General features: G+C 42.1%; 1 protein-coding gene across 1 annotated transcript in view; it reads right to left on the bottom strand.

Annotated features, from left to right (window-relative positions):
* COMMD10 (COMM domain containing 10) overlaps window positions 1-11,715 on the bottom strand; it is a 215,264-nt gene extending 203,549 nt beyond the window's left edge. The window contains exons 1-4 of the mRNA XM_040622558.1: window positions 11,606-11,715; window positions 10,125-10,215; window positions 3,856-3,966; window positions 1,861-2,016 (exon numbers count right to left, since the gene is read on the bottom strand). Of these exons, the coding sequence (XP_040478492.1) occupies window positions 1,861-2,016; window positions 3,856-3,966; window positions 10,125-10,215; window positions 11,606-11,646 (399 nt within the window). The 5' untranslated portion in view covers window positions 11,647-11,715. The remainder of the gene's footprint in view (window positions 1-1,860; window positions 2,017-3,855; window positions 3,967-10,124; window positions 10,216-11,605) is intronic.
* Between the last annotated feature and the right edge of the window lie 6,022 nt (window positions 11,716-17,737).

Consider the following 17,737-nt stretch of genomic DNA (forward strand, 5'->3'; position numbering starts at 1 on the left):
CACAGAGATCAACGGAACCAAACACATAGTCCAGAGAAAGACCCACACAAATATGTCAAATGATTTTTGACAAAGGGACCAAGGCAATTCAGTGACAAAAGGATGTTATCAACAAATTATGCTGCACGTGTATAAATGAACATCTAAAATGAACACCTATAAGCAGAAAAAAGGAAATGTAATCTGCACCTTACACCAAATGAACTCAAGATGGATCTTAGAGCTAAATGTAAAACAAAAACCTATAAAACAGAAGAAACCAAAAGAGGAAATCTTTGTGACATTGCATTAGGCTACAAATTCTTAGATACAAAACCAAAAGCAGGATCGATAAAAGAAATTAATTGATAAGTCAAACTTCATCAGAATTAAAAGCTTTTATTCTGCAAAAGCCACTTCTAAGAAAATGAAAAGGAAAGCTATGGACGAGGAGAAAATATGTGCAAACCCCACTGGGGAAAGGACACACACCCAGGATATATAAAGAACTCAAAAACTCAATAGAAGGAAAACAAACACCCTCCCCACATTTTAATAACCCAGAACAAAAACATTCGCATGCATTTCTATATGCTGGGATTTACACCTGACTGTCCTTTAGATTACTATCCTGGAACTTGTCACAGTGTGTAAATAACAGACAAGAAGATCTGAACAGATGCTTTACCCGTGAAGATATATGGAGACAAGTCAGCACATAAAAAGATCATCCACATAATTTATTATTAGGAAAACACAAATTAAAAACACGAAATACCACTACAAACCTCAGGATAGCTTTGATAAAAGCCACGGACAATACCAAGTGCTGACGGGGTACAGGAAATTCCACAGAATGCCGGGGAGAATGCACAATAATCCCGATCCTTCACAGATCCTTACAGGAAATCGAAGAGGAGGAAGAACATTTCCCAGCTCGTTTTGCAATGCCGGTTTCACCCTGATACCGTCAAAGACATCACCAGGAAATCACAGGCTGATCTCTCTTATGAACACAGACGGAAAAAAAAATTTTTTTTTTAATTTATTTGACACAGAGAGAGACAGCCAGCGAGAGAGGGAACACAAGCAGAGGGAGAGGGAGAAGTAGGCTTCCCGCTGAGCAGGGAGCCCGATGCGGGGCTCGATCCCAGGACCCTGAGATCATGACCTGAGCCGAAGGCAGACGCCTAACGACTGAGCCACCCAGGTGCCCCAAGATGGAAAAATGTTTAACAAAATATTAGCAAGTCAAATAGCAGCCTAAAAAAAGGATGATACTCCACACGCAAGTGACACTGATCCCAGGAATACGGAGTGGGCTGTAAACCCGAAGATCAGTTGTGGAATAGAACCTACTAAGAGTAAAAGGTCAAAATCCCTATGATCCTCTTAACCTCCACTGACTAAAGGTTACTGAAGAGCTCTGAAACGCTGCTCTTATTTTATATTTGTCTCCCGGTGTTGACTTTGTTCACTAACTGGTGCTCAACAAACACTGAGTACGTTCCGCTAGGCACTAACACAGACGCACAAAAACAAACCAATGCCGTGATTCAGTAAAAATGTAGGAAGTCCTACACACAGGTACACAGTTAACAAGAAAAACCAACTCTGCCCCAGTACTCAGAAAAACAAAAAAAAAGGAGGACTGTCTCATTCCTATTCTGAAGTTACAGAGGCATATTTGAAACTGGCCACTACAACGAATTCACACTGCGGTAGCCAATATGCCTGGAAGTAATTTTATAGGAATATTGTACACACTCTTTCTTATTCCTGACCACCTCTCTAACAAAACATTACCACCTTTAAAACCCTTACGGTACAACAATGCCATTCTCGCTGAGTAACAGCTAGGGGGGCAGTAGAATCCTATACCTTGTGGGGAGCAAGAATCCTCTGCCTGAATTTTTCAACGGTTTCTTGACCCATGGAAGACCAAGCGTTGCCGAACGCTTCTGCTTTGTCTTGTTGGAGGTGAATGGCCTCTAACTGCTGTTGCAGGGCTGCCGGCTTCACGTTGTGATACACTGCCTATGCAAGAGAAAAAAGACCACATATAACCCCAATGTGCATACAGAGACCTCGGATTATAATCAAATACAAAATTATTTTAAAATGATTTAAATCAAAAGAATACTTCCTATTCCTACGGTAGATGTTTTTGCTTATTTTACCAATAATAATATACACAACTGCAAGATGCAGTGTAGCCTAAATTATTCAGGCTTCCATTTCAACACTTCCATTGTTGCCTGTGTTTTAAGTGATCCTAAGTCCACTCAATGCAAAAACTTCTCTGCTTTCGCAACGTAAATGGTACCCCAATTAAAATATCATTTCCTGATTTTACTTAATGATTTCAAAGAAATGTTTCAGGGCACCTGAGTGGTTCAGTTGCTTAAGTATCTCCCTTGGGCTCCGGTCATGATCTCAGGGTCCTGGGATTGAGCCCGCATCGGGCTCCCTGCTCAGTGGGGAGTGTGCTTGAGATTCTCTCTCTCCCTCTGCCCATTCCACACACCACGCCCCCCCCCCCCGGCTCATGCTGTGTCTCAAATAAATAATCTTTAAAATAAACGAAAAACAAGGAAGTGTACGACAACTAACAAAAATTTTTCCAAGAAGCACTTTCTCAAAACTACCTTCATCTACCAGATCCCTAGGTGATATATAACAAAACATTATAAACATTTCTAATAATATCTATTCTATTTCTTAACATCATTCTGGAACAACTTCCTTGTAAACCCCATGTTCCTCTGTCCGACTTGATTACCCCTTACTACTAGTGAAAGCTCCCCAGGGTTAAGAATAGTAGTCGTCTGGGGCGCCTGGGTGGCACAGCGGTTAAGCGTTTGCCTTCAGCTCAGGGCGTGATCCTGGCGTTATGGGATCGGGCCCCACATCAGGCTCCTCCACTGTGAGCCTGCTTCTTCCTCTCCCACTCCCCTGCTTGTGTTCCTTCTCTCGCTGGCTATCTCTAACTCTGTCAAATAAATAAATAAAATCTTTAAAAAAAAAAGAATAGTAGTCGTCTTTATGATCTGCAATCTGTACAAGGCTGTATGGAGTCGATGCCCGGGAGCTTGTCTTCCTAACAGTATCTGTTCACTAGAAGGCTCATGAAGCTACAATACCATTTAAACTTTTATTTTACCAATGTTCTACCAAGTCAACCTTCAGGAATTTATGGAGACTCTCCTTTAAGCCCAGCAATGTGCTAGGTTTATAGAAGATGAGGTAAAAGGCATGATAGGTTCCTCACAAATTCAAAAGCTAGGCAAGGCTGACACACAGGAAATGATGAAAGACTAACAATGTGCTCCACTCTGATGAGCCCCTTGGGGGTCATGGCGGCAGTGAGAGGAGATGGGACTCGAACAAAAACTTAATGCACCAAACACAGACAAAAGCGAAGGAAGCAAAATGGCGGCTCAGTAGAAGAACTAGTACGACAAAAGGCCCTCTGACAACTACTTCTCTTCTAAATGTTTTATTTATCATCCTAAAAAAATCCCCCAAAATCACTGATTAAAGTTCTTAAGTAAGAGGTGTTCATTTCTCCAAGTTATCATACCAAGTAACAACAAATGAAAACGTTTGATACCCATCTCAAGTCAATGAAGTCTTGATTCATGCTGTCAAATAGTTTACTCAAGCTACTCAACATTCATATTATTTTGAATACACTACTGTAGAAAAAAAACATACATTCAATTTTTTTTTTACTACGGTAAAATTCTCAATTAGAATATATTCACATCTTCCATCTGCACACTTTTTTGAAGAAATAACACGTTATAGCTATCATAACAGTACAAATCTGCAGTAAACAAACCATGGTTAGGAAGTTTGGGGCACTGGGAATACCTGTTCTAAAATAAACGATATTGTTTCAAGAACCAGGTGAAGATCTTGTTTCTCTAGAGAAAATGCAGCCTGAAGTTTTTCTTCTTCTTCTTCACTGAAACTGTTCTCGGCCTACAACATAAAAAGCAAGCTATTAGCACACGTTCAGGTATTCAAAACTTAGATACCGGACACAAGAGTCCCTGAAGATTCGTGTATTCACACATGGATGAGAAACTGAAAGAAAAAGCGAATCCAGGGTGAAAGAAAGTGATGTGTTAGTAAATTTCAATATCTCAAAATCATAGTACAATTCGGTATTTGGATCACGCCAAATCAAGCTCATTTTAAATTAAAAAAACCATTATTTTAAGTTCTATGACTTACAGGAAGTGGAAACTAACAGTAAATACCAAAAGAAATGGACATTTAGAAAAAACAATACTAGAAGGTAAAACCCCAAAATGTGAATAATAATTAATAGTAATGTCCATCTTCCTCGAACATATTTACTGAGTATTTATTCTGTGCTACAGAGAAAGTTCATGTCAAGTACACCAATACTCTAGTCAGAAAGGCACATAAAAACAAATAGTTATTCAAGTAATTTTCATTTTCAGGAGCTCTGCAAAAATGTGGGTTATTACAAGAGCAACTATAAAGCAGGAAAGTCCGTCTTTTTTATAATTTTAATACGTTTCCCAAAACTTCCACATTATGCACTGTTAATTTTATAACCAATGTATCAAAGAAGACAGTTAGCCATCTGAGTAGAACCTCTGACTACTCTCCTTTCTTTCATATCCAAAATCATCTCCTTGATCTAAAGACATTGGTTTATTAAGCAGGAAAAATGTACACTAGTAGAACAACTTTAAAATAGTAAAAACTAGGGGCGCCTGGGTGGCACAGCGGTTAAAGCGTCTGCCTTCGGCTCAGGGCGTGATCCCGGCGTTATGGGATCGAGCCCCAAATCAGGCTCCTCCGCTATGAGCCTGCTTCTTCCTCTCCCACTCCCCCTGCTTGTGTTCCCTCTCTCGCTGTCTCTATCTCCGTCAAATAAATAAAATCTTTAAAAAAAAAAAATACTAAAAACTAAAAACATCCTAAAACACCTTGCCCTACGGCGGCCTCTCCCTAACAGCAACATGGAGAAATTTCAGAAGTTCCACGAGTCCCTGCCTTGACAGCTTAGGACGACGTACACCCTACATGGCTGTTGAACCAAAGCGGCATCGGAACTTGAAGCTAGCATATTTGGGGAGGCCGGTCGCCAGAACTCCCAGTCCCTACTACCTGTTTTATGCCTGAGAAAATCATGAACCCAATCTGGCCAAAATGCCCAGCAGTTACCTCAGCAGCAATGTTTTGACTTACAAGTTTCAGAATTTCTGTGACTACCATACATCTTCTTGAAATAATGACCTATGGTACCAGATTTTATCAATATGAGGAATATAATAACAGTGATACATATATAATCACTGAATCACATGTGGCATTAAATTCAATGGATATTTATAATTTAACTTGCAAGTTAGTCAATCTGATTCCTTTTAACACACATCGAATAAGCTGCTTCAACAAAATAGTAATAAGTGATCGAGCAGGTAGAAAAATAAACTTCAGTGTCCCCAGTATGTACAAGGAAGGGAGATCTTTTAAAGTGATATAGACCAAAAAAAAAAAAAAAAAAGAGAGAGAGAGACATTCTTGAGATTTTCAAGGACACTATATTAATAAAGTGGTTTGGAGTGAAGGGGTACAAGGGACTATTTATCTTCCCCTGTCCACTGGAACACCAGGCAAGCAACCTTAAAATATGGCGGAGCTTAAAATATGGGAGCAAAAGAGCCAACAGAGAACACAGCCACACACAAAGTTCCAAACATGTCGTCAACACCTTGCTCCAAAAACAACCTTGGGTAGATAAATATTAAACATTAAGTACCTCTCTTTGCTTCCAAAAAAGCAGCAATTTCCCTTATTTCTGTCTACCAAAAGCAACCCACACATATCTGGGAGTAAAAGAGAAGGTAAAAGAGACACATTCTTTTTTTATCCTCTCAATGGGGAAAAATTAAGGCCCAGGTTTATAAAATTAGAAAGCAAGTGTTCAGGGGCGCCTGGGTGGCGCAGTGGTTGAGCGTCTGCCTTCGGCTCAGGGCGTGATCCCGGCGTTATGGGATCGAGCCCCACGTCAGGCTCCTCCGCTAGGAGCCTGCTTCTTCCTCTCCCACTCCCCCTGCTTGTGTTCCCTCTCTCGCTGGCTGTCTCTGTCTCTGTCTCTGTCGAATAAATAAATAAAATCTTAAAAAAAAAAAAAAAAAAAAGAAAGCAAGTGTTCAAGAAACTCATATTTTAAAAATGGAAAGTGAATGTTAATTTTTTCTACATGTTTAAAGGGAATATGCCATAAATATATATACACAAGCAGAAAGGAAAAACAGCACGTAAAGAATATACGGTAGTACTACATGGATTCACATGGAATGATCTCTGATAAAAGTAATAAGTGACGGAGGTATAGGAAAACACAGAAACTCTTTATTTCCATGTGTATGCACATCTGTATTTATTAATACAAGGAAAAAGATCTGCAATAAAAACCAAATTGTTACGGGTCAAATGCTCCTTTGCGCACGACTCTCCTGCACACAAGACATTTAAAGTCCTGGGCACTAAACGCCAGCAGGACCCTCCGTAGGCTGTAACAGCCGAGAAAAATTCTGAGGCATTTCTATAGGCTGAGGTTCACACTTGTGATTGTCCTTTATGCTGACATAACGAGATTTCACTGTGTCATAATGTGGGAAAACAGAGGTACCCACAAGTGAATCTATCAAATAAAAGAACTTTTATTTTAAGCTTTTGAAAGCAATCTTTCTGAAATGTAGAGCACCCATTCTAGACTTTTGTAAACAAAGTATATTGGATTAAACTCATTTCTTATGATGAGTCAGGTCACAATTATGAGCATCAGAATTCTGTGGTACAGGATCATAAAAAACTCCTAAGATACACTGATGATTTTTCACTTCAGAAAAAAACCCTCAGATTTCTCAGCATTTCAATTTCTTGAGTCTAATTTTCCTAATTCTCCCACTTTATGCCATGATCAGCCATCAATTCTTGAAACTGCCTACATGCCCATCACAGGCGCTTCTTCGTTCCCCGGTTGGCTGGGTCTAGTCTGCCATGGCTAGGAACCCAGAGAGCTGATCTCTCAGAATGAGATATACAGCACAGTTACATCAACAGGCTTTGTGTAATGACCTACGAGTCTCTCCAGTGGAGCAAAGTACATGAGTCTTTCTAATTGCATGAGTTGTGAAAGCCATTTTTTTTTTAACTCAGAGGCCATAAATTGTTGTCTCTAAGTCCTCAGCTATGGAAGTTACTCTGACTTCTGTCAGTGTTTTCCAGTGCAGACTCTATTAGCATGCTGGACAGGGCAATTTGGGCAGGACTGTTCTGCACGTTGCAAGACATTTAGTTCCTGGGCATTAAATGCCAACAGCACCCTCCACACATTGTAAAAACCCCCCAAAACTTCCCATGTATTTCTATATGCTAGGATGAGAAAAGAAGATGAACAGTGCAAAGAGGACTCCCAGACTCATGCTTAGGCACACCCATATTCTCTACCTCAGCTTAGTTTCCCTATGTTTATTCCAACTAGGAAATCCAAGGAACCAGTCTGGACAAAAACAGATATACTCTGCCCGTAAGCAAATTAAAGTGTCATGTTGATAACATTTAGAACAGTAAATCAATCCCTAAAACTCTTCACCAATCTACCCATGCCAGGTTTCACTGTTCTAAGGGCTCTGCTTGTCTCAAGGCAAAGGCCCACTGAACAGACCAAGAGTACATAAAAGAAAGCTGGCAGATCCTGAGTGTCACTGCAAACTTTATTTGATAAGAACTCTTATCACAATAGGAGCCCCTCTAGAAGAACATTGCCCGAAACTGTCTAGGAAAAAAAAAAATTGCACCTTTCCTGACTTTCTGTCTTAGCAGGCAAGTTATCACCTACATATGTTTTTGTTCTCAGTTGCTTCAGCTGCCAACAACCTCACCTTCCCGTGTCCAGCCCCCTACCAATGATAGCACAGCATTAAAGCGCTGTGGAATGCTCTGGCCACCCACTTACTCTAAGACACTAACTTATTCACAACTCGATATGACTGAGAGGGTCAAAGGCAAAGTACATATCACATTTCTCCTGCAAATGTCCTATCCTCCCTCGCTATGAAGAACAAAAGATATATCTAAGAGTTTTTTGTCCCATGGTGTTTCATAAGTGTAAGAAGGCGGCCACCAGTTCAGTGAATCAAAGCAGAACTTCGGTGTTGATTGCCTACATCATTCACTTTTAGACTAATTTATATACTTTTCTGTACTCTTCCCTGAGGTTTACTGTAATGGGTTAAACAAATGGATTCTGGAACCAGGCTGCTTACTCGCTGGCTGTGTGACCTTAGACTATTTAACTGGTTTCTATCTCAGTTTCTTCATGAATAAAATAAGGATGACAATAGTACCTACTTCTTAAAGTTGCTGTAAGGATCAGATGAACTAATAACACAAAGCCACTAGCACAGTATCAGAAGGAGCAATGTAACTGAGAATCACAAATACCACAGAATGCAACTGCTTTTAGAATACAGTGGTGGTTCCTCCTGTCTCTCCATCTCTATCACAGATTCCTTATAGCCAGGAATTTAGAGGACCTGCATTTGTTTTGTGTTTCCCATGCAAGGCAAAGAATTAACTCCAAGAATAGCTATCGGGCAGCAACAGCATAAGCACCAAGGTATTAGGTATGGAAATACAAAGATGAGTAAGACATGATACTCAAGGTATTCAAGGTCAGCGAAAGATCTTGTCATCATAAAACAAATACTTCTAATGCTGTACTAAAATGAGGTGACAATGAACCGAGTGTTTTAGAAGCAGAGAAAACAAACTGCGGAGAGCGAGATGCCCAAATCCTTGAAAGATGCATAGTTTTTCCACTAAAGAAAGGAAGAAAAACATTGCAGGTAAGGGAAAGACCATATGCACAGACTCAGAGTTAGAAAAGTTCACCATACGTTCCAGTAAAAGACCACAGTCCAGTGTGATTGGAGCACTTGCAAAGTGGGAATAATATAGCTTCTGGCCATACTATACTGTTATTACAAGGCGATTATAATACAATGCTAAAGATTTTGAACTTTTTCCCATGGGACAATGGGAAGTCAATGATGGCTTTAAACACTGTACAGATATGATCAACTGGGTTTTTCGTTTTTTGTTTTTTAGGAAAAAAAAGTATTTGGAGAGATAAATGGACTAGCATTATGAAGCAGTAATAGGAGGGAGAAGACTTTCAGCAGAGATCCCAGTTTGAAGGCAGTTACTGTAGTCTACGGCAGAGATGTTAAGGATCTGGACTAGGACTATGAAGAGAACTTGGATTTGAGAGACATGTCAGAGGAAGAAAGGGCTCAGAACGGGGCTGGCTCCCAGGAAAAAGAGGAGGAAAGGGTCCAGGCTCTTCGGGTGTGGTACAGAAGTGCTGAATCACTATATCGTACACCTGAAACTAATATTACACTGTATGTTAACTAACTGGAATTTAAATTTTAAAAAAAGGCCAGGTTCTCATTTAATGGTGATGCCTGGCACCACCAGGCAGAGTTACCAGTTACTAGGTGTGCCATAAACATGTGTTGGATGGAATTAAATTTTTGTAATTTGATACAGAAGTTAACTTAGATTAGTGACCGAGCAGTGAATCACTAAACATCAGTATGTCCAAAATAACCACACCCTCGAAATAAAAGTAGAAGAGGCAGATTAAATGGAAGATTAAATATTGGGTGCTAGCAAAACCACAGCATTATTTTTAGGAGGAAGAATGAAATCAGAATTTTTCCAAAGCATGTTACACAGAACCTGAGTCCCAAAATATATACCATGATACCACAGTTCCAAGGTCAAACACGTTTGGACAATCTTGCACACCGTATTCACCCTTAAATATTTACTACCATAAAATATACTCTGAAAAAAATATATCTAATATATACACTCTGAAAAGTTCCATAATAAAAAAGATTAATTTTAATGAGAAGAGAGTTTCCCAAACTTTTGACCATGTGACATCACAAAATGTTCTAGAGAGCCAAGGACACACTGGGGAACACTATACTTCAGAAAAAGTTTTTCGAGTAGAAACAAAGAGTTTCAGGGCAATCACAAGAAAGTATTATAAACTATAGAAATGCAAAAATACAAACCTTCAGGTGAAGTTTTTGAAGAATTCGAGTGAGCAATCGTGGAAATCTTCCTATATCTATGGCATTTATCAGCGACACTGCCTTTTTCATGCTAAATAAATTTGTAAAACAAAAATTTTAAAATGAGTTTTCCAAGTGGAACTGTTCTTGCTATAAGTACATTTGTCTACAATTGCTGTTGTCTCAAAGTTTCCATTTCAACAACTCTGATTGCTATAAAGAACAGATGACGGCCAGCAAAGGAAGGGGGGACATTTCCAAAAAGATGCCTCCCAAAAGTACTCATCCATTTGGCAGAGTTTCTCTTTCTTTGGGGGCAAGGTGAGCTACCAGAGGAAACTTGCACTCTGTGGAGAATGGCATTAACTCAGCAGTGAATATTTAATACCCACTTAACCCACAGAAGAACTATGGAAAGAATGGAAGGAGGAAAGTGGCCATGACACCAAAATACAAAGAAAAGAATGCTGAATGGCAGATAATGGAATTTTATATATATATATATATACACACACACACACATACACACACACACATAAAATCATTTGGGTTAACAGTACACAGTTGTTTTAAAACCGTGCTTCAACGGTAATAATCAGCTTTAAATTAGATGATAAGAACTATCCTACTGCATCATACTGGTTATGGCTTATTGATGTGGTGGGTGTTAAACAGAACACTGATGTGAGGGGAGGAACTGGCCGTCAGAACTCAAGAAATCCAGACAGACGAAAAACTTTGAAATGACAATTCTCTTCTTCAAGAAGCTGCCTGCCCAATTCAGGCTCAAGGGAGTTACTTTCCAACTTCAATTATTTACCGGTCCACCTCAGCACTTTTTCCGCATCCGCACACTACCTGCACAGTATTTATTTTTCATGAAATGGGAGTCATTTCTATTTAAATAACTGCATTTTGAGAGAGAACTCTGTATCACCACCCTGGGCTGGCGACCTTACCTACCATAAGTAGAAATGAACTAAAAATAAATAAAATGAAATCAAAAGCCACATTACCAAATTCTGGCTAGATACTGTTACCAGCCCCAAGCTCCCCGCCTGAGAACTATTCTCTCTTGATTGAAAAGGGCTACTGACACGTGTCAGGGGTAAAAGAGCGTCCAGCACCACTGCGAGCCTTTCTCATAATCAGGCCCGAGAGAAAGCTGAAAATAGAAAAAGGGCATAGTTTTTTCAGCACTACTCCAGGTAGGCGTGGGTACTTCAGATCCCACCCTCTGGAAACGGTGACACACACCACACACACCGTCCTACTGACCCCAGCTGCCAAGCGCACTGGAGCCCCAAGTACGTGAACCACTGAGGTGAGAAGCCCACAGCCCCCCCGCACTCCTGCGGGGCTGCACCGCGACTTCGCCAGCCCCGCGCCCACCCCCTCGGCCGGGCCCCGCCTCGGAGCCAAGGCGACAGCCAGCAGGGGCGTCCTGGCGCCGCCCGGTCCGCGCCAGCCCTGGCGGCTACCTGGGGCTCTCCGGCAGGATCAGCACCGTGGTGGCCGCCATCCTTGAAGCTCCCAAGCCTGCCGCCGCCTGTCAGCTGTCTGTAGCTCAGCCAATGACGGCAGGCCTACGGAAAGGCGGAAGGCCCAAGCCGCGCAGGCTCCGCCTTCGGGCGCAGGAGCGAATCCTGTCCTGGGTCTTTCCAGGGAAGAGGGACCCTCCTCGCTTTCCTCGCGCCGCTGTCACTGTTCTGCCTTAAGCCTGTTCGCGTATTAACGTATTTCTGTTTATCTATTTGCTTATTATACATACACAGCTGACCCTTGAGCAAGTAGCGGCTACGTTTGCCCACCCTGCCATAAGTCAAAAATCCACATGTAATTTTTGACTCCCCCAAACTTAAGTACTAACAGCCTCCTGTTGACCGGATGCCTTGCCTTACCGATCACATAGTCGATGGACTCCTTGTGTATGTCATATTTATTATATACTATATTATGACAATAAAATAAGCGGAAGTAAGCTAGAGAAAAGAAAATGTTAAGAAAATCATAAGGAAAATACATGACAGTACTGTACTATATCTATCGAAAGATTCTGAGTATGAGTGGACCTGCACACTTCACACCTCTGTTGTGCTGTATGTATATCTGGATATGGATGCGTATTTTTATGTCGTAGGCATGTACAAACATATATTTAGATGTCTGCACATATACATATTTCTTTTTTTTTAACAGAGGAAGTTTAAGCACCCCACGGCCGCCAGAGTCTAGCCTGTACTGCAGAGGGGCAGGCAGTGGAACGTTCTCCCCAAAAGCAGCCCGGAACGTCACACATTCACCCGCAGGAGAGGTCATGCCACCAGCTCCAGCCTCGGCACTGTGCGATTAGCCCTTCCTGTATCTGTATCTCTGTATTCACTGAGCACCTACTGCATACCAGATACCGTGCTAGGCACTGGGGTACAAAAGACCAAAATTCCTACCGTCAGGGTTTGCCGGCAGTTCATATGGACAAGTTTCATTGCGCCCTTCTGCCGTCCGGTGCTGAGCTAGGTACTGCTCAATAGGGGAGATTCATGCCCACAGAGACTGTCATTTAGAATCTCACAGTAAAGCAGGGATCCCACCATGGGTTCACGAATAGCTTTGTCTGCCTCAGAGAAAAACATGTAGAGCATTCAAAGGATTTAGAGGTAGGAAGAGTGGTAAAGCACAGGGCGGGGCGGGGGGGGGGCGTGTAGGGAGTTAGGATCAGGAAAACTTTCTCTAGCAGGTGCCATGAGGTCTTGAATGATAGATTACAGCATGTGCCCTTGAGCTAGTGAGAAATGGGGAGTCATTAATATTTTCTTTTATTTAAAGATTTTATTTATTTATTTGACAGAAAGAGCACAAGCAGGAAGAGGAAGAAGATTCAGGCTCCCGCTGAGCAGGGAGCCCGATGCGGGGCTCTATTCCGGAACCCTGGGATCATGACCCCAGCACCCTTAACGAATGAGCCACCCAGGCGGCCCCGTTAATGTTTTCAAGGAGAGACATTTTTGTGATGAGAGCTGCTGTTCTTTTTCTGTCTTCTTTTTGGTTTTTATCTTTCGAAGATTACTGTCAGCGGAATGATGATTGGATTGGAAAGAGGTAAGCGGAAAGTCAAACAGGGAACTATTGCAATAATCTATGGAAAGCAATAAAATCCCGTGGTAGTAAAATAGCTTTGGAGGGTGAAAAAAACTGCAAGTGAGTTAGAGTTACATTTCAGCTGTAGAATCTTTGGGAGCTGGCAAAAGATTGAATTTAATTTTCCTACCTAATTATGTTTTACTTAAATTATTATTTAAATTACTTGGCATTGGTAGAGCAGCCCCAAAAACATCCTAACTGAAAGGAGAAGCCAGATTGCAAATTAAAAGTGAATAATCCCCACATGGATAATTGAGTCAATTATACAGTGTGTTGAACACATACAAATACATTTTAATTCCACAACACTCTACGCACTCCCCAATTTGTGCAGTATCTGAAAAAGATGTATCTGAATCTACATAAATTATAGGTCTCTGAAACAAACACAGATTACTTTACCTGGCATAATTCTAGAAGAGCCCCAGTTCCCTTGACTTCTGAATAATTCTGCTTTTGTCTTCATTCATTGCCTGCAGTAGGGCCGCTAACCAGCTAAAACCATTTGGAATCTCTAGTGAAATTTACCTCCTCAGTTCCTTCACAACCACAGCTAGGGTTTTGAGCAAAAGGGCATCAGGATGGTTCAAGCCCTGAATCCATGTAACCTGAAAAAAATCACTTTATCTCCCTTAAACTTCTTACTCCTAATCTGTAAAATGGGAAAGAGAATAATGTCGGTGTGTGCTCCCAGGGGCTGTGCTAAGAATTAAACAGTGTGATGTGTATATGGGAGAAGCACTCTCCCCTCTTTTATAACACAGAGCATGGACTTCCAAGGTTTTAGCAATAAAGTCTCCAGGTGTTCTCTTAATGTCACTGATGGGGCTATCACTTTTTATTGGTACTTGTTGCTATAAAGACTTGAGGCAGAGAATAATTTCACCCCTTAAGTGAGAACCTCACCCAAAATATTTCTGTGGTCTTTGGAGTATATGCATATAGATTCATGAAAAAGTCCTTTGTCTACCTGTGGCCACCTGCTAGAGACAGGATATATCCCTCCTGGAGACACGGTTCCATACCACACATTACCCCTAACCCTCAAACTTGTCAACCCATCTCGATGATGGATCCAGAGCCCTGATCGGCTGCGCCTGATCTGTTATGGCTATGAAACATACTGAATGCCCCCAAATTTCCTCCGTATCCTTGCCCTCATTGCAACTTTCACCAAACCCAACTTTTATTTTTTTCATTCTGTGTTAGCCTGGGTTCTCTAGAAAAACAGCCTGAGTTACAAGCTAGTGCTTCCCTGGGGACTGTCGTTGTAGCGAATTATTTGTGAGTGCAAAAGGGAAGGAAGGAAAGGAGAGAAGCAAATACAAGGTGGTGTGTTTTCCAGCTGGTTACAGATGGAAAACCTAGTTGATTTCTCAGTACTGTGATATTTCCAGACACACTATTTTGAGGTACTGTGTCTTAGAACAGCCAGGAGGTGGGAGTGAGCAAATTTGTCTGCAGACTCTTTCCAATCTTCTGTCTCTTGTTGATCAAAATCTGTCCCATGGCTCAGACCTCCCCTGGACTCACGGGGTATGTCCCCTGGCGCCTGTAGGCATTCACTGGAAAATCTCGAGTAGGATCGGAGTCCCAAACCTGTAGGAGAAGCGAGCTCAGGGCACAATCCCTGCCCAACCCGCTCTCCAGATGTCTCCTCTCCCATCCACCCCACACCCCCCCAAGGTGGCAGCAAGTGGCAGGGGCTTTAAGACCAACAGTGCAAAGTTCCCAGGGCCCCTGTATTGGGAAACTTGAACACTGCACTGCCTGAGACGTGGCAAGGCTGAGCGTATGGGGAGAGGAACATCACTCAGAGACAGTGTTACTCCTTGGGTGGAATCTCAGTGCAAGAGTTGCTTAAGCTTTGAATGTCTTAGCTCTTTGGTGATGCAGCCTTTTTAGTTCGCATGTGCCTGGTTGTTTCACCAAAGGCTGTAACAGCACAGGTTGGAGTGAGGTCCACTGTGTCGTGGGAGCTAACACTTCCTTCTGGGTGTGACCTTTGGAACACCTCCCTTTGGGTGAGTTCCTTCTCAAGGGCCCCATGGCCATTTCCTGCAATACAGTATGCACCCACTCTCTCCCTACGAGGCATGGTTTGTATATTTGACACTCAATGAAGTAAATACAAGAGCTGAGCCTTTCCCCTCCCCCAAAGTCTCCACCAACCCTTAAGTAAACTCTGGGTACACCCGGGAGCCCAGCCCAAATCAATGCAAATGGTTATCTATGGAGGAAGGGTAATACCTATTCACCCAACACACTAGTGTCTGAGCCCCAGGAACCCAGTCCAGCCGGGACGACCTTGTAAGTAAGCTTTTGATAAATACTGTCAAACTGGGAGTATAGGCATTTTATTATGTACCCAGAGTATGCTGGCAGTGGGTTAGCTAAGCGTCTGGCCCAGGTCCTTAACTTTGTGACAGTCTGTAGTCCTACACCTCATCCTGAGTTTCTCAGGCGAACTATCAAAGGCAGTTCAGAGTCACATAAGGGTGGAGGGCTCGAACTACCTGCTACTCACGGCCCTACCCCAGATGACTATCAAATACAAAATCCACAGTCAGCTGCTTTGTCCCGTTCGCTTGCAGAAGCCATTGCCCCAGTTTTTCTCCTCCTCAACACCACACGGAACCCACACCTCCCCCTCTCCACCACCCCTCGGTCACAGTTTCGAGCCCTGTTTTTAGCTCTCTAGTCAGCACTTGCCTCATAGGTGTGAGGGAATCAGTTGGAGTGGAACTAAAGAACACCCTTCTAGATGAGAAACATGTCATTGTTCCTTCCACATTTTCTCCGTCAATTCTCGGGGGAATGAAGTTTCAAACTTGCATATTTTTATTTACGAGTAGGTTATGTGACTGTTCCTGTTTGATGTGAGATAATCAGAAATAAAGAATGCATGAGACTTATCTGTTCTGAGTATTTCCATTCCAGGCTGTGATGTGGAAAGGAAGTGAGAAGCTTAGGAAAAAAGGAAAGGAAAAGAAAAGAAAAGAAAAGAAAAGAAAAGAAAAGAAAAGAGAAAAGAAAAGAAGAAAAGAAAAGAAAAGCATCAAGTTTGCAGGCCACATGTGCCATAACAAACAGTATTAACCAAATGGAGGGTGGGCAAGGGTATGGGAGGGAAACGTTTATTAAAATGTGACAAATATATACTTTGTGGTACATGAACAGATCCCTTTCTGATCTATTCTTAAAGCTGAAAACCATCTCAAATTATCACCCCTCCATTTTAATTTGCACCTAGTTTTCTCCATTCTCCTTCCCCGAGGCCTGTGCCATTAAGAGGACTGATATTTACACCTAAGACGTGTGAAAGATTAAATGGCTTCTTCAGTAATTTCCACCAGTGAACACGGTGGGAAAATAAATTGATGGCGTTTCCCACACATATTGCATGTGGTACTGTTACAGATTGCCTTTTACCCAATGACTAGTCAAGAAATAAAAGTAGTAGACACCACAAACATGCAACAGAAAGAGAAAAATCCACTCAATCGCAAAGGAGAAAAGCGTAACTTAATAACACATTCGAAAAAGTGTCTGCCAGGGAAAGAAACAAAGCATCTACCCTGGTTAGGATGGAGTCTAAGGGTGATCCCCCACCTGCTAAAACAGTGCTAGAAACAGAATGCATCCACAAAGCCATGAGAATCCCCCGGTTTATATATTTCCCAAATTAGAGAGGAGCAGAATGGGAGGTAAACAGCCAAGGGGAAGGTGTGGGAAATCCTGGAGGCTCTAAGTCTGTGAAGGCTGATACAGGACTCAGTGGAGGAAACTGCAGGAATCACTCTTTTCTTGCCTCTGGCAAGGGGAAAAGTAGAGCAGTAAGGCAGAAAACACAAAACTATATCTAGTATTCCAAATGAGGAATAAGGAGTTGGAAATTTGAAAAGAGAAAATAAGAAAAGATACCCGTCGACAGAAGCTAATGGGAACAGTTACATTGGAGCTGCAGTGACAATAGACTTCCCTTAACAACTCCCCCTCCACTGTTAACACTGGCTGAAATCCACAGGCACTCCAGTCCTTCCCCTATCCGAAGTGGAAAGGAAAAGAATGAACTAGGGAAGTGAGGGGCCCCTGGGTGGCTCAGTAGGGTAAGCATCTGACTCAGGATTTCGGTTCAGGTCATGATCTCAGGGTCCTGCGATGGAGCCCCACATCGGGCTCTGTGCTGAGTGTGGAACCTGAAGAATCTCTCTCCTTCTCCCTCTGCCCCTCCCCAGCCTCAAAAAAAGGGACAAATCTTATGGAATAGGGAAGTGAATATCAGGGCTGGCTCAGGAGCAGTCAGAGGCTCTGGGGTGCCACAGTTAATGGAGGGCTGATCTAAAGCCTAGGGCATCCCTGCTTGGGGACTGAACATGCCCCTAAAAGTGGAGTAATTCCTGATATAGGACAGTGAATAAAATCTCACCGTTGAGAAATCGAAAATTAAATACACACACACACACACACAC

Source organism: Ursus maritimus, unplaced genomic scaffold, assembly GCF_017311325.1.
Source record: "Ursus maritimus isolate PB19 unplaced genomic scaffold, ASM1731132v1 scaffold_5, whole genome shotgun sequence".
Lineage (NCBI taxonomy): Eukaryota > Metazoa > Chordata > Mammalia > Carnivora > Ursidae > Ursus > Ursus maritimus.